Below are 23959 nucleotides of genomic sequence, written 5' to 3'. Positions count from 1 at the left end.
CTAGTAAGTCATTTATTTTCTCTCAGCTTTTTCAGTGTCCACAGCTAAAAAGCATTTATGTAAAAGATAAACTACATCAGAGTTTCTAGCGAGGACTCCAGGGTTTTTACTTAATCTCATATGCCTTAATTATAAATCTCCTTTCTCCTATGCCAAAAATAACAGTTCTTCAATGTAATTACTCATTTTATTTATTACATAATGTTTGCATAACAATCTTGGAATAACATTGCCAATACTAACAACTAACAGGGCATTTGCTGGGCACCATATATATAGATATGAATAAATCATACTCTCTGACTTCATGGGGTTTACAAAAGGATTGGAAAAAAGGTATATAAAACAATTATGGCAAAGTACGATACCCTGGGTGAGAGGCTTATCTTGGAGCAAAGGAGAGGGAAGGATTCATTTTGAATGCAGTAGATGTCAAGAAAGATATTAGAAATAAGTTGGTATCTGGACTGACATTTACATATGAGCAAGAACTGACAAAGGAGAAAGCAATATTCTAGGCAAATGGAATTGCATGATAAATGACATGGGATTATCATTCTTCACATCTTCCTGAACATTCTGGGAGAGGAACCACCTCCCCTATTGACTGTGTGACTTCAGTCTATCTCGGCTCCTAGTACCTCATGTGTAAAGAATTCAGAAAAATTGTTGTCTACCTTACAGAGTCCTTGTAAAGTATAAACAAGAAACAGTTATAGAGAACTTAGAAAATTCATGACAAACAGTTGGCATTCAACAAATTGTAACTGTTACTATTACCTCATCTTTCATGGCAGGTGTGCAGATTTAAATACATAATTGTTATTTTGTTCACTAATCACACCATACTCTAAATAGTTGCCAAACTCTTTCCTATGCACATGCTTTGTCTGTCTTGTTTAAGCGTCTATTGGACAGAGAGTAAAGTTTAACCCTTTTTTTCTCCTTGGGGTATCAAGCAAAATATCTCCAACATACATTGTTGAAAGACAATAGCTCAGAAAATGAGAAAATATACTTGCAATAACACTTCAGTTGTGCATATTCATTGGGTATGTGGACCTAACAAAAATGTAGGTCAAAATGCTCCCTTATGATGCTCTATCTCTGAAGAACATGCCAATAATAATTCAGTAATTTTATTATAAAAGGACCCATCATGCCAGCGTGTATTTCCTATTTAAAAGTAATGAATCATTGCATTATAACTGTTTCAAATTGAATGAATTCAATAAAACAAAACAGATAGGAACTTTGCTGGGATCCTTCGCATCTCACTGGCCATCCAGAAAATCCAAAGGAATCACAGTATTCTTCCTTACACACAAGTCAGCTCCCTCCACCATCCAAAGATGGGTCTTACACTCTATTTATCTCCCAGAATTCCATGTGACTTACTTTTAACCTCTTTGACAGCAGAGGAGATTTAGTCATCATAAAATCTATTCTCTATACATTATCCTGAAGTTAAATACGTAAATGAAGAACTAACACCTCTAAAGTCCAATGAAACAATGTCATGTAATAGGTCTACTTTAGAAGATACACCAGACCAAGGAAGAAGATGGGAGCTGATTCACTTGGCTTAACCAAATTGGACAGCTCATAACAGGAAAAGGAAGTGATGCCTTTTCTATATATAGAAATATTTATCAGATAAACATAATTATCTAATTTACTAAAACTAACTGATTTCCTATTAGTACTGTCTAAACAAGAAGACTCTTCACATGTCATAGGAGCCCTCCACAGGGTATAAAAGGCAAGAGACAACAAGCTGAGATCAAACTCAGAATACTCACTCTCTTGGAAACCCATCCAGAACCCCTACCCTCTGACACCATGGTCAACTCCGGTTGTGGCTCCGTCTGCTCTGACCAGAGCTGTGGCCAAGGCCTCTGCCAGGAGACCTGCTGCCAACCCAGCTGTTGCCAGACCACCTGCTGCAGGACCACCTGCTGCCACCCCAGCTGCTGTGTTTCCAGCTGCTGCAGGCCCCGCTGCTGCCAGTCTGTGTGCTGCCAGCCCACCTGCAGCCGTCCTACCTGCTGCATCTCTAGTTGCTACCGCCCCACCTGCTGCCAGACCACCTGCTGCAGGACCACCTGCTGCCGCCCCAGCTGCTCTGTGTCCAGCTGCTACCAGCCCCAGTGCTGCCAGCCCACCTGCTGCCAGCCGACTTGCTGCCGCCCCAGCTGCTATGTGTCCAGCTGCTGCCAGCCCACCTGCTGCCAGCCCACTTGCTGCCGCCCCAGCTGCTCTGTGTCCAGCTGCTGCCAGCCCCAGTGCTGCCAGCCCACCTGCTGCCGCCCCTGCTGCTGCCTGCGTCCAGTCTGTGGCCGAGTCTCCTGCCACACCACTTGCTATCGCCCAACCTGTGTCATCTCCACCTGCCCCCGCCCCCTGTGCTGCGCCTCTTCTTGCTGCTGAATCTCTGCTTTGAACACACCACTTCCTTATTGCCTCCTTCCCCACAGATGAAGATCTTCTTTTTAAAAATGTGCAGCACTCAAGAGAATTGATCTGAGTCCCACAGGCAAATCTTATTCCTAGTAATTCAGTGTCCACATCCTAACTTCTGTCCAAACTCCTTCCAAATGAATTCATTGAGAATCTCCTAATAAACTAATAAATTTCCCCAAAACATTTCTCCCTCTGTCTTCAGGACAACCATTCATCATGCTTAAGGAATTTGAAGATTGCCTCCAAACCTGGAGGACCACAGATTTTAAGCCCTCTGGCACTGAAGTCCAATGAAGTCTCTCCCTTATAGTCTTTTGCAAAGATTTTTTGTATCTTGTTATTTCCATGTACCAAAATAAACCTCTATTCTATTGGCACTGAAAATTGAATGTGACTTTTGCTCTCTTTTTAAAAAGGTTTTGTATTTGGGTCCTGGGTAATTGTATTTTGCCTACACCTGTAGGACAGACAGCACACATTAGTCAACCTTCCAACAGAAGTCAATGGAGATTGATCACTGCCCAGTTTTCTCCAGAAAAGTCTTTTTAGTCTTAGGCAAATTAACTCATCATTTTGTAGTCCTTAGGAAAAAAAGAGTGAAACCGAAGTCATGGAGTTTCCATGAATATAATTACAAGGAACTTTTGCAAAGATTGAACACAATTGATCATCGTTTAAAATACCCAAATGCCCATCAATACATGAGTGGATTAATAAAATGTGGGTGTATGTATAGCATGGAGTACTACTCAGCCATAGAAAATGGTGAACTAATACCTCTTGTATCAACCTGGATGGAACTGGAGACCATTCTTCTAAGTGAAGTATCACGAGAATGGAAAAACAAACACTACATGTACTCACCATTAAATTGGAACTAATCGATCAACACTTACGTGCACATATGGAAATAACATTCATTGGAAATCAAGCAGGTGGGAAGGGGGAGAAGGGGGTGGGTAAATTCACACCTAACAGGTACAATGCACACTATCTAGGTGTTGGACACACTTATAACTTTGACTCAAATGGTAGAAAAGCAATTTATGTAACCAAAACACTTGTACCCCCACTATATTCTGAAATAAAAATAAAATACCATATGTCATATTTTTTTGCCAATAAAAGCAGCTAATAGATGTTTTAGCAAAGTCTATGTATTTTCTACTCAGTCGCGTGCAATGAATCTTCTCCACACATGCAGTGGATCTATCTCCCTTTATCCCGACTGGCAGAGCTGCAGTAGGGCGCTCATCCTGCCATGTAGACGGGCCACCTTCAGGCCAGGCAGGTGATGTAAATGAAGGAAGGAGAACTGGTGAAAGCACAGAGGTATTGCTCGAGGTTGATTTTTTTGCGTGTGTCCAAGGTAATGCCCTCTTTTCAGGATAGAACTGCAAAGACCCACGTTTCTTTCTCCAACTAGGGCTGCCTTTAATGAATCATCCTATCTTCAGAACTCCCTGTAGGTTCAGCTGAGACCTCCACTGAGACTGCTCCCAGTCTGATCTCTCCCAGTGTCCAGTCCTGCTTCCTTCTCGTCCCTTCCACAAGTGTTAAACCCTAGAGCACGCCTTGATAAACCTCCTGCATGCTGATCTCCACCTCAGTGTCTGCTTCCTGGGGATTCCAACTTGTCCCCCAAACCAACTTGAAATTCATGACAGCTAATTTTAAAGCTGAAATGATTGACTGAAATGTACTTTTAATCTTTTAGTGCATGACAGAAATTGGAGTAGAAACAGAACAGCAGAAAACATATTTAACATAATGTATAGAGAAAATCGTGAATTTTATATAAATCACATTTATTCTTTTTTAAGGATTTTTATATCATTCATACACAAATCCATGCCCTTTAAAAACTTAAACAGACAAAAGAATACATGACCAATGGTGAGTTTCCCATCATTAATCTTTATCAATCTCATTCAAGACTGATTGTTCTAAGTTGCGATACATCCTTATTAAATGCATATGTAACACATATATGTATTTTTTCACAAACCTGGCATTAGTTGTACATTTCTTGTTCTGACATTTATTCAAATATCATTTTCTGTCCTTAATACTTTCCTCCATACAGGGCCAGTGTATTGCTTAGTAGATTTATTTACATTAATTTTATATTTATTGTTGAGAATTCTGAGCATATTTTTTCCAGTACATTTATAGAGGATTACTGCTAATGGATAAGAAATCTATGAATTCTATAAATTCATCTTTTATCTGACCTCACAGTTAATACTAATACTCAGTTGATTCTCTAGGGTTTTCTAAGCATACAATCATGGCAGCCAAATGCCTCCAGCCTGAGGCAGGTCCTCATGGTGGTTCCTCAGTTGCCCACAGTGCTAACCCATCATTAATACAAACATGTTTGGGTTTTCTTCCTTTCCTGTGCTTCCTGGAATCACCCCAACCCACTCGAGTAAACTATTTGCACTCCATCTGGTCCTTGTCGCAGGGTCTGCACTGGGGAGAATTCAAGCTAAGACAATGGATGTTCAGCAAATATTTATGGATTATTGATATCAAACTGGTAACAGTAATTATTTCTAGCAATAAGAATAAAACTTAAAAGTCAAGAGGTAAAGAAGAACCAGGGTTGCCACTTGGTGTTCACCTTCTTCCTATCTTTTTTCTGTGTGAATATAGGCGTGTGTGTTAAGCACAGTATTCATGGTTATTTGTAAACAAGTCTAATTCTATAAATTGAATCTTAATTTCCACAACTTTCCACATATGTTATTTATCAGGTGACATGTTACATAAATAAAGGTAGTTTTCCTTAAATGGAACTCTGATCCCTTTGTTTGGAACGTTTTCCTCTCTTTTCTCCAGAAGGCAAAAGATGTATTTTAATAGAACGACTACATGCCCCATGTCATCAAAAGCCTTCATTCACTCCACAAACATTTATCACCAGCATCCTCTGTCCCCTGCTCTGCACTGAGTACCATGGTAACAAAAATAAATGTCATAGCCTGGCAGTGGTGGGGTATTTACATTGCACAAGGGGGAATAACAGAAGTAAATAACTATGACACAGTAGAATGTGACAAATTAGGAGCACAATGCAGGGAATAATTATACATTAATGGGGCCGTTTATCAGGGAAGATTATCAATGAGGAGGAAGCATTTTAACTGGGTTTTGACAGATGAGTAGGAGTTCACAGAATTGCCAAGAAAGAAGAAACATTCCAAGAAGATCAAACAGCTTTAGCAAGGCTTGCAAGTTATATTTTCCACCCGTTTTCTTTGGCTGCATTAAGACATACTAAGCTTACTTTCTCTTTAATCTTGGACAAGTTTTTTGTTTGTTTGTTTGTTTGTTCTAAGCTCTTCATGCTTCTTTTGAGTCTTCTACTAAAGGAGTAGTAAGAATACATACTACTTCATAAAGTTATATTAAGATACAAAACAAAATAAATATAAGATATTTAGCACAATGCCTAGTACATAGTGAACACTTAACAAATGATACCATATACACTGAAGGTGTATGGAATTTATCTACATACTATACACTTTGATTTTGGTTGTTTAATGAAAATAATTGTAATTTCTTTAATTTTTGCCAAACTCTGTTTCTTATACATTTGCCTTGTTCAAGTATCTATAGGAAAGAGAAGAGAGTTTATTTGTTCTACACCCAGAGTAGCCAACAGAATATCTTGGATATATATTAATTATCGAAGGCCTATCATTCAAATCTTGTTTATATATAACAAATGCTTCTGTAAGTGAAATATCCATTGTGTGATTTTGGTGATCAAAAGATAAATCAAAACTTCCTACTCTTAATGCCTATCCTGGAAGATATAGAGAAAAAATGTGTTTTTGCTATTTAGAAACAATTAGACATTGATAAGTGCTTCAGCTCATAGAATGACATCTGGCATAGAGTGTAAAATCTCCTTGGGGTCTGACCACCACCCTGGCCATCCAAGATGCCCACACAGGATCACAGTCATTCCCACTAGAGATGGGACATCTTCCCTCAAATGAGTCTTTCCTTCTAATTCCTTTCCAATGTTTCACCTGACCAGACCATTCTTTGACAACAAAAGATACATTAGCATTGTGAAAACCATGTTCCATGAGTTGCAGGGAGCAATGTACAGATAGGAGGAAATGTCACACTCAAAAACAATACGTCAGAGGGTCATGTGACCAGTGCTTTCTCAAAGACCACGCATAGGCCAGAGACAGGTGCCTCCCACTAAGGAAGAAATGTTAAAGTGTGTCAACTGGAAACACAGCAGCACACCAGGAAAAGGAAATGTACTGTTTTCTCTATTTTGGACTATTTAACTAGAAACACAGAATTATGTAATTAAATGATTAAGTTCTCCAGTGGGGTAAATAATAACAAGGAAATAATGACATGGTGACAATAGTCCTTCAGCAGGGTATAAAAGGGGATACGGCCAAGAAGACTTCCAAACCCAAGATCTTCACTCTCCTAGAAACCCACCCAGAACCTCTACCCTCTGACACCATGGTCAGCTCCTGTTGTGGCTCCGTCTGCTCTGACCAGGGCTGTGGCCAGGAGACCTGCTGCCAACCCAGCTGCTGCCAGACCACCTGCTGCAGAACCACCTGCTGCCGCCCCAGCTGCTGTGTGTCCAGCTGCTGCAGGCCCCAGTGCTGCCAGTCTTTGTGCTGCCAGCCCACCTGCTGCCGCCCCAGCTGCTGCCAGACCACCTGCTGCAGGACCACCTGCTGCCGCCCCAGCTGCTGTGTGTCCAGCTGCTGCAGGCCCCAGTGCTGCCAGTCTGTGTGCTGCCAGCCCACCTGCTGCCAACCCAGCTGTTGCCAGACCACCTGCTGCAGGACCACTTGCTGCCGCCCCAGCTGCTGTGTGTCCAGCTGCTGCAGGCCCCAGTGCTGCCAGTCTGTGTGCTGCCAGCCCACCTGCTGCCCCCGCAGCAGCTGCATCTCCAGCTGCTGCCGCCCCAGCTGCTGTGTGTCCAGCTGCTACCAGCCCCAGTGCTGCCAGCCCACCTGCTGCCAGCCCACCTGCTGCTGCCCCTGCTGCTGCCTGCGTCCAGTCTGTGGCCGAGTCTCCTGCCACACCACTTGCTATCGCCCAACCTGTGTCATCTCCACCTGCCCCCGCCCCCTGTGCTGTGCCTCCTCTTGCTGCTGAGCCAGCTACCCTAGGCCCACTTCTTCCTTCACCCCTGTCCCCATAGACATAGACCCTTCTTTTGTGCTGACCATTAGGACACATGGAATCTGGTTGACATCACTCCATGGGATGGACTCATGTTTGCAATGCGCCCATCACCATCCCACTGGCTCCATGAGAATATTCTGGTTCATCTTAAACTCCCTCTCTTGCTTTCTTTCCCTTCCAATGATGGCACCAAATATAAATTAATCTGTAATCCACTAAGAAATTATTCTAATCCTCTAAATTTCTCATTCTGCTTATCATTTTGGGGCTCTAGATTATCCTTCCCAAAGAGGTGGACATTGTCTGCAGGGCTTGCATTGGCACTGATTTCACACCCTCACACCAGGGGTCCAGCTGTGTCTTATATTTTCTCCTAGAGTGAATCTCTTAAGTTTTGTTACTTCTCTGCTTTTTAATAAACTTTTCTGCACATAAAAATTTGTTGGCATGGTTCTCTATTGTTTTCACAATCATTCTACTCAGTAACTAGCAATTATATTTTACACTAATATAGGAAAGAGTAATCCATGTTGAAATCACTTTGAAAATAAATGCTATATCAACTATAGGTAATTTTAAGATATTAGAACAAAAGTGTGTGTGTGTGTGTATGTGTGTGCATGCATATGTATTTGTCTTAATATCCTAAACTATGGAGCAACAGGACCTCTCATTCATTGCTGGTGGGAATATAAAATGGTATGATTTTGGAGAACATTTTGGCAGTTTCTTACACAACTAAACATACTCTTACCATACGATCCATCAGTTGCATTCCTTGGTATTTACTCAAATATGTTGAAAACTTAGGCCTACACAAAAACCTGCCCATAAATGTTTGTAGTAGCTTTATTCATAATTACCAAGATGTGGAAGCAATGAAGATGTTTTTCATTAGATTAATGAATAAACAGTCATACATTTGTTAAAGGGAATATTATTCAGCACCTAAAATGAATGAGATATCAAGACACAAAAAGACATGGAAGAAACTTAAAAGCATATTGCTAAGTGAAAGAAGCCAATCTGAAAAGGTCTCATACTGTATGATTCCAACTATATGCTATTATTCAAAAGTCAAACCCATGGAGACAGTAAAAAGAACAATCATTGCCAGGGAATCATATGGGAAGGAGAGAAAGAGGGAAGGGATGAGTAAATGGATCATGGGGGATTTTTAGGACAGTGAAACTATTCCGTATAATACTCTTCAGTGGATACATGTCATTACACACGTGTCAAATCCCCTGAGTGTACAATACAAAGAGTGAAACTTAATGTAAACAATGGACTTTAGTTAACAAATGTATCAAAATTGGAAAAAAAAAATCCTAAACTAGGACAGATTTAATTCATGTCTTCGTTAAAACACATCGTACCCTTAACACATTATACCTCTTGATACCATTGGCCCTATTCTGGAAAAAAAGGGTAAAACCAAATTTCTAAAATAAAAAGCTCATGCCAATGAAACTAGAAAAATACCCTATACAAATTTTATAAAAATGTTAATGTACTCAGTTCATTTCATTCAATAAATAATATTTTGGAATTTATCACCACTAAGTGGGTTTTATTTACCACTGAGTTCTGCTGAGAAGAAATGCATATTGAATTGTGTTTCACCAGGATAATATGTTATATATCTGCGTGTGGTCTCTTAAGATTTTCCTGATAATTCAAATATCTCCACATTTAACATTCTAACATATATTACCACTGGAAAGCTGAAATTTCAAAACTCATTTTCTCTTTTTGAGGATTTTTTAAATTGGAATCAGTTCATAGCCTTGAGTAGTTCTCAGCTGGGGTTAGATTTTAATTAGAATCTCCAGGACTGGTGTCTGGATTTGATCTTTTTTTTATTATTTTTTTCCTAATTTCTTTTTTAATATTATTTCAAAATATTACAGGAGTACAAATGTTTTTGGTTACATGGATCGCTTATGTTATGCTTGAGTCAAGTTTGATCTTAAATGACATAGCCCTCTGGTAGGAGCACCTGCTCTCGATCTTTTTACCTATATTGAGATTAGCCTATTACCAGGCTTTGAAATGGCCCTAAATTATTGAACCAATCACATTTAAGATTATTTATTCAGACATCACTGATAAGCTTTACGTTTCTTCAGATGACTTTAGAGAAATGTTACCCAGATTGTAATCATACAGTCATGAGGCTTTCTTGAAATATAAAATACCCTCCTTATATAACTCATTTGGAATCTGCCTTAACTGATTTGAATCAAGATGGAACACAATTGGATGAAATATAATTTACATTTGACACGGAAGATTTAGGAGTATTATCACAACATCGTAAGTTCTGAAATCATGGCTGAATTTATAAACTACAATACTAGGGGGTTTACAGGTTCAAAACTATTTCTGTTTATCAAATTGGGAAAATGAAAAACTTGTATTTTATCTTAGCTTATCAATGACACCGGAGCAGTTTCGCATTATGGGTTCACACTGGAGGTCAGGCTTTGGAGTCAGGCTCTGAGATCCCCCTCCTACTGCGTTCCCGTCCCACCCCATCAGTCCATAAACCCAATGGGGAAGGAAAGTTCCCATGGGAAATGTAAAAAATCAGTAACAAAATATTTTTAAATGAAAGTTTAATAAAATCAACTGTCTAAACACAATAAAGATAGAGACCAAATAAAATAGAAAAAGGCTGGCAAAACTGACCTCATAGAGAGAGAGAGAGAAAGGCTAAAAGGCTGACAGACAAGTAGGATGTTTGGAAAGGGAGATAACCTGTTACCAAAAGACTGGTGATTTTTAAAAACCAGCTAGAACATTATGTACAAGTTTACACCAATATGTTTGGAAATTATGATTAAATTTACTATTTCTAGAAAAATGTTACTTAACAAAATTAATTCCAGAAGATATAAAAAAAATAAATAAACCAATAACCCCTAAAGAAAGTAACCTTATGATCTAAAATCGACCCTCCACACTCATTGATATTAAAAATACCAGGCCCACAATGATTTAGAAGTAAGTTTACTAAACCTTAAAGGAAGTCCTCTCCCATTCAAACTGGAAAAAAAGAATAGAGAAAAAGGAAAAGCTGCCCAATTCATTTTTATGTGGCTAGTACAACCATAATATCAAAAGCAGACAAGAACAGTGTGATAAAGGGAAATTATAGGCCTGTATTTTTGATGATTTTAGATGCAAAAATTTAATAAATAGTAGTAAATGAAATTTAGCAATATGTAAAAGAAATAACTCATCATATTTTCTAGGAAAACTAGAATTTTTCCTAGAAGTTAGGGAATGCTTCAAAATGACAAAATAATTAAATGAATTTTATGATATTAGTACATGTAAGGAGAAAAACTATATGATCATATCAGTAGTTATAGAAAAATAATTCAATACTATATAACAGCTGTATTTGTCAGGCTTCTCTAGAAAAATCAATAGGAGAGATAGATAGATAGATGGATAGACAGATAGGCAGGTTTATTGTAAGAAACTGGGTCACATGATTCTAGAGGCTGAGGAGTCCTGAGACCTGACCCCTCACAATCTGTTGTGAATCTACTCCTTCCCAAGACTCTACCTACCCACACTGAAGAACTGAAGTGAGAATTCTACAAAGGAGATCAAAATTGACACAGTGAACAATGTCTACACTTCTCAAGTCCTGACATAGAACTTGAAATTGCAACAGTTTTGGATACTACCACAAATTATTTTCTACAATAATGTTCTATAACTATTGATAAAAACTGTCAAACAAAAAATTTAACTGAAAGTTGAAGCAGTATCACAGCCTCACACTTTCTCAACTATTTAAATATTTTCTATGCAACTTCCTAATCAGAGAAGCTGGACTGCAGGAGTTCATGTGAAGGGGACACCCAGGTCACTGTCTCCACAAGGGCAATTGCTCCCATATATAAATAAACTGAATATGTAACAGACTGCTTCAGTTGCCTATTATTATGTTAAAAACCACCCCCAAAACTTAATAGCTGAAAACAATAAAAGTGTGCTATTTCTCACCATTCTGTGCATTGGCTGGGCATTCTTCTGCTGATCTTGCTCACTCATGCGACTGCATCATTTTAAAGCTCCACTGGGGCTAAAAGGCCCAAAATGACCTCCTTTACTGGTTTGGTAGTTGGGACTAGTTGTCAACCACAGTGCCTTAGTTCTTTTCCATGTGGCCTCTCATTCTCTGGCAGGCTTTACTAGGCTCTTTGTATGGTGGTAGAATTGTCCCAAGAGGACAAAAGTGATGCTTCAAGGCTTGAGGCTTATGTTCCAGAACTCATACAACACCACGAACACCACTTCCACCATGTTCTATTGGTCACAACAAATCGTTAGGCCAAATCAGATGTAGGAGGTGGTGTCCCCATAACCCAAATACCTCTCATTAGTTCCCATCTCCCCAAATCTCCACATTGGGAATCAAGTTTCCAACATGTGAACTTGGGGGGATGCATACAAACTATAGCATTCCACCTTTGGTCCCCCAAATTCATATCCTTCTCAAATGCAAAATACAATCATTCCATCCTAATAGCCCCAAAGTCTTAAACTGTTCGGGCATCAACTCAAAAGTCAAAAATCAACAGTCTCACATAAATCAGATATGGGTGACACTCAAGGCAGGATTCATCCTGATCAAATTCTCCTCCAGCTGTGGGCCTGTGAAATTAAACAGTATATCTACTTCCAAAATATAATAATGGGACAGGCAGAGGATAGACATTTCGAGTCCAAAAGGGAGAAAAGAGAGATAACTGGTCCAAAGTGAGTCCAAAAGCCAACAGGGTAAACATTAAATCTCAAGACTCCAGAATAATCTTTGAATCCATGTATTACCTCCTGGACACACAGGGACAGGTGTTCGGCCCCCAAGGCCCTGGGCAGTCCCACCATCATGGATTTGCTGGGCTCAGCCCATGTAGCAGCTACCACAGGTTGGAGTGTCATGCCTGCAGCTCGGTCAGGCTGGTGCTGCACACTGCTACAGTTCTGGGGTCTCAGTGGTCTCGGTGGCTGCTCCAACCCCACAGTATCACTAGGCATTGCCTTGGTAGGGCCTCCCTGCAGTGGCTCCACCCAATGATAGTTTTCTGCCTGGGTCTCCAGGCTGTTTGCAACATCCTTTCAAATCTAGGTGGAGGCTGTCAGGGCCCCAAAACTCCTGCTTTCTGTGCATTTGTAGAGCCAGCACCACATGGACACTGCCAAAGCTTGCCACTTGTGCCCTCTGGAGTGGTGGCACAAGCTGCACCTGGGCCCACCTGAGCTACACCTGGGGCAGCCAACAGTCCCTGTGCTAGAATGTGGGGAGCAGAGACTCAATGTAGTCCTGAGAATTGTGAGACCTTTCTGTTCTCAAGGCCCTAATACTCTGAGCCTGTGATGGGAGGAGCAGCCTCCAGGATCCCCAAAATGCCTTCAGGGTCATTCTCCCACTGTCCTGAGTACAGCACCTGCCTTCTATCCATTGTAACCCCTTCACCAAAGGGTCACTTCGCCACACCTTTGCATGCTTTTTCCTTCTTTTCATGGCCAGGCTAAGAATTTTCCAAATCTTTATGTTCTGTTTTGATTTTAATGATAGATTCTGTCTTTAAATTGTTTATCTCCTCTTGCATTTTACTACATGCACCGAAACGAAGCCATTCAGCACCTTCAACATCTTCCTTAGAAATTTCTTCTACCAGATAACCTAGTTCATTGCTCTTAAATTCTGCCTTTCATAAAGCTCTTGGACATGGACACGATTCAGGCAAATTCTTTGCTACTTCATAGCAAGGATGACCTTTATTCCAGTTTCCAATACCTTGTTCCTCATTTCCACCTGAGACCTCCTTGGAATAGTCTTTGCTGGTTGTATATCTACCAGTGTTCTGCTCAGGACCACTTAAGCAATCTCTATGAAGATTCAGATATTTCCTATGGCTATTCTCTTCTGAGCCTTTACCAGAACCACCCTCAATGCTCTGTTAACGTTATTACAGTTGCCCCCCCCCCATCTGCAGATTCATTTTCCACAGTTTCAGTTACCCACAGTCAACTGCAGTCTGTAAATATTAACTAGAAAATTCCAGAAATAAACAATTCATACATTTCAAATTGCATGCCATTCTGAACAGTGATAAAATCTCATGCCGCCCAGGACCAGAATCATTCCTTTGTCCAGCGTATCCAGGCTGTATACCCAACCCACCCATTAATCACTTAATAGCTATCTTGGCTGTCAGATGGACGGTGGCAATATCAAAGCCCACTCTTAGTCAGCAAGACCCCAACTGACCTGCAGGTATGTGACCAAGAAATACATACTTTTTGTTGTATGCTATGAGGGTTTGTCATTGCCTGTTATGCAGCAATAGCCGCCTAATTCAACCATGATAACAATGAGAAACTAGCTTGATACATCAATCAGTATGCAAAGGTGAGCACATAGTTTCCTACAAAGAAATTTAAAAATACGGGGCACTCAAGTATTTATGACAAGGTTGGTTTTATTTTAAATATTAATAAATTTTCTGGAGGGGATAGGTTAATAAATCTCTAGCTTTATAGATAAAATTAAGCTCTAATGGGTAGTACGAAGTAAACCTATTTATATTAAATTGGAGGAGAATTTCATTGGTTTCTGTAGGCATATTTGTTAAACCAAAGGCTTACGAGTTAGACATACATGGATTTGAATTCAGACTTTTTTATTTAAGAGCTGTGTGGCCTTCGGCAAATCGTTAACCTTTAACCTTTGGATTCCTCATCTATAAAGTGAGTATAATAATGCCTACTTCAATTGATCATTATGATTAATCAGATAAGTTATGTAAAATGCCTGTTAGCTACAGTCTCTGGAATATACCAAGTGCTCAAAAAATGATAATTTCATAAGTTGGTCGTAAATACAAAGGTTATTTGTAAACAAATCAGAAAATATTTTTTATGGACTTTATATATATTTTATTTATTTATTTTTTATTTCAGCATCTTACGGGGGTACAAATGTTTAGAAAATATTATTCTTTTACCAAATCATAATATGATTTTGCCTAGAATATTGCAAGTAACACTAGCCAATTATCTCAGAAAATTACTTAGTCTGTACAGTAAAAAATAAACTAATATTATAAAGGAAGCAAGAGGGAATCTTGGGCGTGAGGAAAGAGAGAGAATGAGTTTGATAAGATTCACATCTACGATGTCTTCTATGGTATCTCCGAAGAAAAACTGGACTAATTCCCTCACGACAACAACAAAAAACCTGCCACTTGCAGCTTGAGAGGGGTAATACCAGGATAAATGATCCCTAAAAAGCATCTGAGTAGTATTTTGCAAGCTTTTTGTCCTCTGTTTTCATTTAGTAATCATAGAAAGAAAATGGGGGTCAGTTGGACAGGTTTCTTTTTCTTTTTTTTCAGATCCAAAGGAAAAGTGCAGATCTACTTCAAAAGTAAGAGGTACATTTATGGAACTCATCATAAAGGGTAACGTATAGGGTGAAGGTACAAATAAATAACAACAAAGGAATTAGACAAGGGCTTATCTCACACTTCCACAATGTGTTACCAAGGGAAAGCAGACTACACCTTGACACTGACATCAAAGAAACAAGCAGGTCAATAAGAAGTTAACTTCTATCGATGCTCAGAGAGAAACCACGGGGCTGGAACACAGGACGGACACCCACATGGAAGTCCTGAGACCCTTTCAGGGTATCTGTCATTGAGGTAAAATGTTTCCCTAATTCTCTTTCAATATCACTTCTAATGATGCTGCTGAAATGAGAAAAGGACCTTGTTACTTACTTTCATACATCTTCTCTCCCCCATCCACAGAGCACAGTTTACTGAGCCAATAAGCATAAAACCCACAGTAGAAGCCACTTAGGGATGAATGAGGAGATTTGGAACTCAGACCTCATACTGTGACCTTGGTAAACCCTCACCACCTCAGCTGTAAAACGAGGGCATAGACCTATATATTCTGTACAATCCCTTCCCAGATTCTACACATGCCATGACTAATCCCAAATAAATTACAAAGATAAAAACTGCAATGGATCCTTGAAGAGCGTTTTACAATCCAGGTACAAGTTGAGTGTGGGTGGGAAGGATGAGGAGGGCATTCCAGGTGAACAGAGACATCAAAATCAGGGCAGCAAAGCCCGGGTCCTACTCAGGGGAGAGTGACCAGACCAGTGTGACAGGGATCCAGGGCTCTGTGTGGTCCCTCCTTACACCAACATCCACACACCTGCCTTTAGTGAGTCACGGACAGAGATACCTGGGAAGCAGATGACTGCTGGTCTGCGCTAGAATGATGCTATTAACCTGCTGCTGTCATGTCCATGAGTATTAATGAGGCAAGTCACTGTTTGGGTGGTAATTGTGTCTTTGAAGACAAGAAATAAAATGCTAACTTTAGAGTGATGAGATACTAATTTAGAAAACACATTCTTTTCTCTCCTGTGGGTTAGGAATAGTTCAAAGGCAAATTCATCAGAATTGAATCTAAGGTCTAAATTTGGTAAGAATGAGCGATGAAAGAAAATGAAGGAATATTTGTGGTGTACACGCATGGATATGTATGAGGTGAAGGGAGACCAAAAATACCATTGGTCAATGCTAAATTCTCACTTAACTGGCCAGAAGATTAACAAGGAAATGACCTTGTGTCCTGAGGGTCATCACACCTGGCCAGGGTATATAAAGGGCCCAGAGCAGCAGGAGGACATCACACCTGAGCACACCCAGCTCCTCTCAACAGCCCAGCCCAGCCCAGCCCCACACACCACCATGACCGGCTCCTGCTGTGGCCCCAGCTTCTCCTCCCTGAGCTGCGGGGGAGGCTGCTTCCAGCCCAGGCCCGACCCCTGCTGCTGCCGCCCAGTGTCCTGCCAGACCACCGTGTGCCGCCCAGTGACCTTCGTGCCCCGCTGCACGCGCCCCATCTGTGAGCCCTGCCGCCGCCCCGTGTGCTGTGACCCCTGCGGCCTGCAGGAGGGCTGCTGCCGGCCCATCGCCTGCTGCCCCACGTCGTGCACGGCCGTGGTCTGCCGCCCCTGCTGCTGGGCCACCAGCAGCTGCCAGCCTGTCCTTGTGCAGTCCCCCTGCTGCCGGCCCCCCTGCTGCCAGCCGGCCCCCTGCCGCACCACCTGCAGGACCTCCCCCTGCTGCTGAGACCCCCACTGTCCCCACAGAGCAACACACCGGAGCCTAAACACTTATTTGATGCTTTAGTCAAGTTGAAAGAAGGGTAGATTTTCTTTTTCACAAGGTGACGATAGTTACTTTTACATCTTACCATGTGGATGCAGTCTGATACAAGTGGCTGTCCATCATCACCCTTAGCCAAGTCTGCAGAAGTCATCACAGACAGTAAATCGACCTTTAAAAGTTCCCAGAGTGGACTTTGCAAACCCATCCTGAGCTCTGATGAGTCTGGCTACTCAAACCCTCCCCATTATCTTTTGTAATGTGTTGCTCACTGTTGTCAATAAACGACTTTTTCCTGGCATAGCAAACTGCCCTGCTCCATGATTCATGCATTGGTACATGTTTGTTAGTGTACACAAATGAGTAGGATTTCAAAATCTGCATAAGGGAACCAAAGCTTGACCTAAGCAAAATCTCATCCATAGAAATCCCATGCTGGGGTGGGGAGCCTGTGGCCTCACGGCCACATGTGGCTCTCAGATCCCCAAGTCTGGCCCCTCGACTGAATCTAAACTTCACAGAACAAATCCCTTTTAAAGGATTTGTTCTGTAAAATTTGGATTCGGTCAAAAGGCCACACTCAAGGATCCAGAGGGCCACATGTGGCCCCAAGGCTCAGGTTCCCCATCCCTGGATGGGATAGAAAAAATAAACACTATATTAGTGAAGAAGGGTAGAAGGAGTGAGAATACCTCATGCTAAGCCCAGAATGGCCACTGGCAGTAGACACACCAGCACAGCACATTGTACCTTCTTACCACAGCCCCTGGAGTAGTGTTTTGCAAAATATGGTCCACACATCACCCATATTAGAATCTCCTGGGATACCTATTAAAATGCACATTCTTAGGCCCCAACTTAAACCTAATAAATCAAAATCTCTGGGAATGGGGTCCAAGAATGTGCATTTTATATTATCACTTCCATATGATTCTCATGCACATTAGAATTTCAGGATAGAATTATCTCAGAGTAAGACCCAGATTTGAGCTCCTTCAGGGCTTAAGAAGGGTGGCCCTGGAACCTTCCAAGAATATGTGTTATAATAAGCCATAACGAAAACACTCAAAGTTAAAAAAAAGGGGGGGGGGAAATACAGTAATAAAATTGAAACAGTACCTGCTAGACTGGATTGATTTAGGGGAGAAATGCCTTTAAGTGAAAGTGCAAAAAGAAAGCACCTTGAGTTTGTCATGGGTGGAATAAAATTACATCAGCATAAAAGAGATGAGAAGGAAGAGGCAGTGGACTAAAGAAAATGTGGAGGGGGAGGCAAGGTGATGAACAGGAAGCAGAGCAAAGAGGAAGATGACGGAGATGATGAGGAAGACAGGAGAGGAAAAGAGAGAGGCGCTGGCAATCCCAGTATGAGTATTTGAAGGTGGCACCATAGAGCTAGACTAGTCCTCACACTGCCCACGGGGGTAGGACACGTGTTTACACTGGGCCCGCTGACGCCTGTCCTTGGCACATCTCTCCAGATCCATGTCTCATGCTCCCCACTAAATTTTGCTTCAAGCAATCCTGAACTTCTCATAGTGACTGAACATTTGCAGTTCCAAACGTCTTTGCTTTTGCTCTCGTTCATTCATTTATGTGGAATAGTCTTTCACCCACTCCTATCCTCCACCTCCTTCCCCTATCTAACTCTGATTCATTTCCAAGAATCACCTTAGTCTTCTCCAATAGTCCTGTCCTAACCCCTGCACCACACAAACACACATACACACATGCATGTATGTGTGCAAATGCACACACAGATCAGGCTAAGCTAGATGTCCCCAGCATGTTCCAATAGCATCTTAAGTTTACCTCCCTCTCTATAGGTCATTGTATTGAAATCATCTATCATTCTGCCTCCAAGGAAGTGACCACAGTTAATGTATTTCAGCTCCCAGAACTGAGCTCAATATTTAGTACATAGTTGGTACTTGATTTCTATTTATTGAATCCAATTAAATTGGAGGGTAATTGTCTTTCCAACAAGATTTCTAAAAGGTAGATATTTAAAGCAAAAGCTTCAGCATCGGTATAAATTAACCTATCTGCAAAATGGAAAAATTAACTCTTACCAATGTCGATTGCTGGGAAAGTTAGATGACTTTTATGACTTTTGATGTATGTAAACTGCCAGCTCCTACTTAGCACCCAACACCATTCATTTCTCTTCCTCGTAGTGCATTTAAACATCACTGTATCAAATAGGCTATCAAGTCATATCAAATCATCTCAAGTGGGAAAGAATTTGGGGGAAGGCTTTACTAACCACACTTAAACTGTAATTTTTTCAGGACAGTCCACATCTACTGACAGAAACAAATAATAAAGAAGGCAAAAAACATAACAACTTGGCATTATATTAAGGCTGTCTCAGAATGAAAGGGATCTTTCAAAATTGGTTCTGCAAGTCCATAGGAATGAATCCTAGATTACAGGATTTATGAATAGGGGTTTAGCATCAGGAGAAAAGAAGGGCTGGGCAAAATACATGTATCTGATAGTTAGATTCTGTCACACTGAACCATTCAAGGGAATTAAACAACTAAAAGCTGCAATAGACCCCAAAAGATTACCTGGCTTAGTCTTCTCTGACTTTAGGCAGATGAATATCTAGTTCTAAACTATTCAGAAGAGATATTTATATTTTTTTGAATTCCAGAGACAAATTCCACCAGTTCCCTGATCATTTAGTTTTTCTGTCTTTTCCAACTAAAATATTTTCTCTTTTCAATAAATTATATCTACCGCTGTCTTCCATGTTTGTATGGATTTTATGATAAACCAGGCTATGGAGAAGAGCAGGCACCAAAGACTCTGCCCATTTTACAGATGGGAAAACTGGGCTGAGAGTAAGTCATTGGCTCTAATTTAGACAACTGCGAACTGGTGGAGGAAGGATTTGAACCCTTCTCTGTCTTTCCCTCCTGCCCCTTTCCCTTCAATCTTCCCCATCCCATCTCTGACTCTTATAATTGGAAGATATTTTAAAGACTATTTCTGAGAATGAATTCCCCAGGGAATGCATATTCTTGTTTCGAGAATTTTAAAAAGTTTCCCAACATTCAGTGGCCCCCAAGTCCCTTCCTAAAAAAATACCATTGATGAAACTCTTAAGATGAGGGCGTGGCTCACCGGCACAAAATGTCACCATCACTACATTCTTTTTCAATCCAACCACAGAAATCTCACGATTCATTATCACTGTGGTTAAGATTTACATGTTTCCACTCTGGTGATTACACACTCGCAGAATGTGTGGAACTTGAATAATATGACTAAAAAATGCCCATGCGGTTAAGACCAGGGACACAGCCCTTGTCCAGTAAGCTTAGATCTATTCATTGTGTTGCAGCAAGGAAGCCCACACACCTGAGGACCGTGGGGCATCCTACCAAAAGGAAGAGAAATGTTATAGGATTTTGAGGAATGGTGGAGTTCTGGCAAAATTACGTGAAGTAGCGTTTTGATAGGCTCAAGGCAAAACAAGGCTACGTGCAAAAGAATTAACACCGGGACTGGGCTGTGACATAGACTCAGGGTTCTCTTTCATTGGAAACTGCCTGGTTAAGGAAAATGGGGGTGTTTTCTAAAAGTCTTTTGTCTGAAACTCTGCACCTGGATTGGGTACTGAGGCTGCTTCTCCATGTCAAAATGACTTAGATCCTGCCCAGGCAAGAGGGAGATGTTCCCTTCTTACTGATGTGACTTGGAAAAGCAGGTTTCTGACAGTCTATAATTTTAGAAAACAAAAATTTTAGTACTATGTCCTTTTGTTAATTAACAAAAGCAGTGAGTTTACAGACATATTTCTATTCCTTTTTTTTTCTTTTCTTCTTTTTTTTTTTTAATTCTTATTTCAGCATATTGTGGGGGTACATAAGTTTAGGTTACGTATATTGCCCTTGCGCTCCCCCACCCCCAGTCAGAGCTTCAAACGCGTGCATCCCCTAGACAGTGTGCATCGCACACATTATGTATGTATACACCCATCCCCTCCCCAACCCACATTTTCTATTCCTAATATTGGCATGTTTTCTATGTACATATACATACGGTATGTATTCTAAAACAAAGAAGAGTATACTGAACTATATATCAAGCAAGCTCTTATTTTATTTCACTAGATGGAATAGAATTATTAATAACTACTGCCACATGTTCTCTATTGCGAGTGACTAGGAGTCACTCACCAGTGTTTATACTCAAGCAAAGACCTGGGGTATTGTTAAAGCTTTGCCACTCTTTTATCCATACGACCTTGCAGAAATCATTTCATAAATCTGGTCCACCAAAAACTATAACGGACTATGATGGCTCATAAACTCAAAGGCCTTCAAGTATCAGGGCTATGGTGAACCAACTGGTGTATAAAAAAAATAAACACACAAAACACAACACACCTCAGAGGCAAATTTGACCTGAAGGCCTTCGGCAACCCTTGGGCAATGTTATCTTTAACCTACCTTCCAACTCTGAATTTATTTTGTATATACCCACTCCTCTTAGCTGTGGCTGAAAAATACAGAACTATTTTATCAGTTACCAGATCACTCAATTCCTCGTTTTCATAATCCCATCTTCACACCTCATAAACAATCAAAACCCTCAGCCAACAAACCAAAGCACCCACTAAAGAAAGATAACTGATTCTTTCATAAATATTCTCAACAGATCCAAGTGTTTATGTCACATCTAGAAGGCAAGAAATATCCCAATTTCAATTTTATTTCCAAGACCAGGGAAGGGCATTGAAAAAGGCACAGTATGATAAAAATCCTTGTTTAGTTTGACCTTATTGTTCCTGAAAAGTCCTTTCCCTTTAATTGTTTTATTTACCTTTATCTTGCCTTCCTAAAATTACTGTGATAGGAAACTATTGAGAATTTACCTTAGTTTTCTTTCCTTTCCCACTCCACCTCCAAATAGTATAATACCATTTGCATAGTAAGTGTCTCCTGAGTGTTTATGAGTTTAGACCAATTCAGATTACTAAAAGGAAATCACTCAAGTGGCTTTGGTGATTATTTTCTTATAAACAAAGTGAAGCAATATGTTGGTTTACAGAAGCACTGAGCTATTCTTTCCATAGCAGAATAGATACACATCTTTTACAAGCCATTTTGGGTTTTTAGAAATCCTTGCTTCATCTCAAAGCCAGTCAGAAACCAGGCCTGTGACTCAGGAACATCACAATCTCACGTCTTGTCACGGACGGGGAACAAGAGGAAAAATGTGATGGTGCCGACAATGGATTCTTCAAACTGTCAACTTGTCACATGACATGGTCTAGAACGACTGGCTGATGGATGAGTAATTTTTCTGATGATCTAAACCATCAAGTATTCATTTCAATGGGGAAAGCAGACAGAAAGGAAAGCATCCTTTAGAGATTTGGGAATTGCTGCATCAGCATTTGAATCCAGAGTTATCATTTCAATGGGCAACCACAACTCCAGGAAATGACCTTGTGTCCTGAGGGTCATCACACCTGGCCAGGGTATATAAAGGGCCCAGAGCAGCAGGAGGACATCACACCTGAGCACACCCAGCTCCTCTCAACAGCCCAGCCCAGCCCAGCCCCACACACCACCATGACCGGCTCCTGCTGTGGCCCCAGCTTCTCCTCCCTGAGCTGCGGAGGAGGCTGCTTCCAGCCCAGGCCCGACCCCTGCTGCTGCCGCCCAGTGTCCTGCCAGACCACCGTGTGCCGCCCAGTGACCTTCGTGCCCCGCTGCACGCGCCCCATCTGTGAGCCCTGCCGCCGCCCCGTGTGCTGTGACCCCTGCGGCCTGCAGGAGGGCTGCTGCCGGCCCATCGCCTGCTGCCCCACGTCGTGCACGGCCGTGGTCTGCCGCCCCTGCTGCTGGGCCACCAGCAGCTGCCAGCCTGTCCTTGTGCAGTCCCCCTGCTGCCGGCCCCCCTGCTGCCAGCCGGCCCCCTGCCGCACCACCTGCAGGACCTCCCCCTGCTGCTGAGACCCCAACAGGAAACATTCCCAGCTGCTTGTAATCTTGTGCAATTTCTTCCTGCCCCTTCCGGATCAAATGAGAGACTCCACCTTTGCAATCTACCTGTTCTTAAACAACTGATTCAACAACAACATCGTATCTATTTTCCCACATAATTGTGCAGCTAATCCTGGCCCTCTTTGATGATCTTTAGAAAAATTCCAGCTTTCATCATTTGAATTCCTGGCTTGGAAAAAAAATGAGTGAACAAAGATCAAAGTTCCTCTTGAAAAGAGCTCTAACCCATGGACTCATTATCCTTTTTCTACTATTTCAGGGTCCTCAGATGGGATATTTTTTTCCAAGATAATATTATTTTTATGCTGTGTTTTTGCATGAAAAATAAAATAAAATCTTATTTCTGGGGATGCAAATATGTGTCTGTTATTTATCTTCAAAAGCTTGTTTCTAGCCACATTACTGTATGCAGAATTAGAAGAATGAAAGGAAGGATTTTCTAAGGGCCATTTTTTTTTTGAGCTGTAAAATAGGAAAAAATTCAAGTGTAAGTTCTGTAATTTTAATAGCAATTCAAATAATTCAGATCATTTCATGTAATGCACCATCGTATTTCGAGCCACAGGTTTTGTGGTGATGCTGAGGAAATAGTGAGACTATAGCAGGTGTCTCTGATTATCAACTCAACTTACGAATAATCCACACACAAGATAAGAAGGAGGAAGCTTAAGGTACTACCCCATTTGTTTCCCAGTGCAGAAAACTTGCAGTGATTGATGTCAAATAGTACCTGGGGATCTCCTAGGGAAAATTCCAGACAGAGATAAACATTTCTTTGACTACTCCTTCCTTCTCTAGTGGGGTGTAGCTACTCATCAACATATATTGAGAAACTTGCCTAAGACTTCAAACACTTTTGCTAATAAAACCACTCTTGCTCTTACTAGTCTACTAAAATCATTACATTCCCTTGCTAAAATAGTGCTTAATAACTGCATTGCCCTAAACTATATGTTTACAGAACAAAGATGAGTCTATACGGTGACTACTACTACCTCTTACACTTATATTAATTCCTCCTCTAAAATAGAGACCCATATTGACAAAATGAGACAACAGGCT

At 41.0% G+C, this 23959-nt stretch overlaps 4 protein-coding genes across 8 annotated transcripts; all 4 read left to right on the top strand.

Annotated features, from left to right (window-relative positions):
• The first annotated feature begins 1842 nt into the window (after positions 1-1842).
• On the top strand, positions 1843-2430 carry LOC123620899 (keratin-associated protein 4-8-like). 2 transcript variants are annotated; one of them, XM_045526474.1, is made up of 2 exons: positions 1843-2015; positions 2136-2430. In XM_045526474.1, the coding sequence occupies exons 1-2, from the start codon at positions 1843-1845 to the stop codon at positions 2428-2430; spliced, it is 468 nt and encodes a 155-aa protein (XP_045382430.1). The 2 variants fall into 2 exon arrangements, with proteins under 2 accessions (XP_045382430.1, XP_045382429.1); XM_045526473.1 differs by having other exon boundaries at positions 1843-2430.
• A 4521-nt stretch (positions 2431-6951) lies between these two features.
• LOC123620898 (keratin-associated protein 4-12) lies at positions 6952-7620 on the top strand. Of its 4 annotated transcripts, XM_045526471.1 has the most exons (3): positions 6970-7235; positions 7326-7370; positions 7446-7620. In XM_045526471.1, exons 1-3 carry the CDS (start codon positions 6970-6972, stop codon positions 7618-7620), a joined length of 486 nt encoding a protein of 161 aa, XP_045382427.1. The 4 variants fall into 4 exon arrangements, with proteins under 4 accessions (XP_045382426.1, XP_045382424.1, XP_045382427.1 ...); XM_045526470.1 differs by having other exon boundaries at positions 6952-7368; positions 7462-7620; XM_045526469.1 differs by having other exon boundaries at positions 6970-7115; positions 7161-7620.
• An 8782-nt stretch (positions 7621-16402) lies between these two features.
• LOC123621183 (keratin, high-sulfur matrix protein, IIIA3-like) lies at positions 16403-16835 on the top strand. The gene has a single exon (XM_045527019.1). It carries the CDS (start codon positions 16452-16454, stop codon positions 16833-16835), a length of 384 nt encoding a protein of 127 aa, XP_045382975.1. The 5' UTR covers positions 16403-16451.
• A 5627-nt stretch (positions 16836-22462) lies between these two features.
• Positions 22463-22846, top strand: LOC123621182 (keratin, high-sulfur matrix protein, IIIA3-like). Its single transcript, XM_045527018.1, has one exon. The coding sequence runs from the start codon at positions 22463-22465 to the stop codon at positions 22844-22846; it is 384 nt and encodes a 127-aa protein (XP_045382974.1).
• The last annotated feature ends 1113 nt before the right edge of the window (positions 22847-23959 follow it).

Source organism: Lemur catta, chromosome 15 (genome assembly GCF_020740605.2).
Source record: "Lemur catta isolate mLemCat1 chromosome 15, mLemCat1.pri, whole genome shotgun sequence".
Taxonomy (NCBI): Eukaryota; Metazoa; Chordata; class Mammalia; order Primates; family Lemuridae; genus Lemur; species Lemur catta.
This window is presented reverse-complemented; position numbering and strand designations above follow the sequence as displayed.

Bases quoted from the DNA above. Each gene is read 5' to 3' on its own strand.
- LOC123620898 (XM_045526468.1), top strand. From the start codon at position 6,970: ATGGTCAGCTCCTGTTGTGGCTCCGTCTGCTCTGACCAGGGCTGTGGC.
- LOC123621183 (XM_045527019.1), top strand. From the start codon at position 16,452: ATGACCGGCTCCTGCTGTGGCCCCAGCTTCTCCTCCCTGAGCTGCGGG.
- LOC123620899 (XM_045526473.1), top strand. From the start codon at position 1,843: ATGGTCAACTCCGGTTGTGGCTCCGTCTGCTCTGACCAGAGCTGTGGC.
- LOC123621182 (XM_045527018.1), top strand. From the start codon at position 22,463: ATGACCGGCTCCTGCTGTGGCCCCAGCTTCTCCTCCCTGAGCTGCGGA.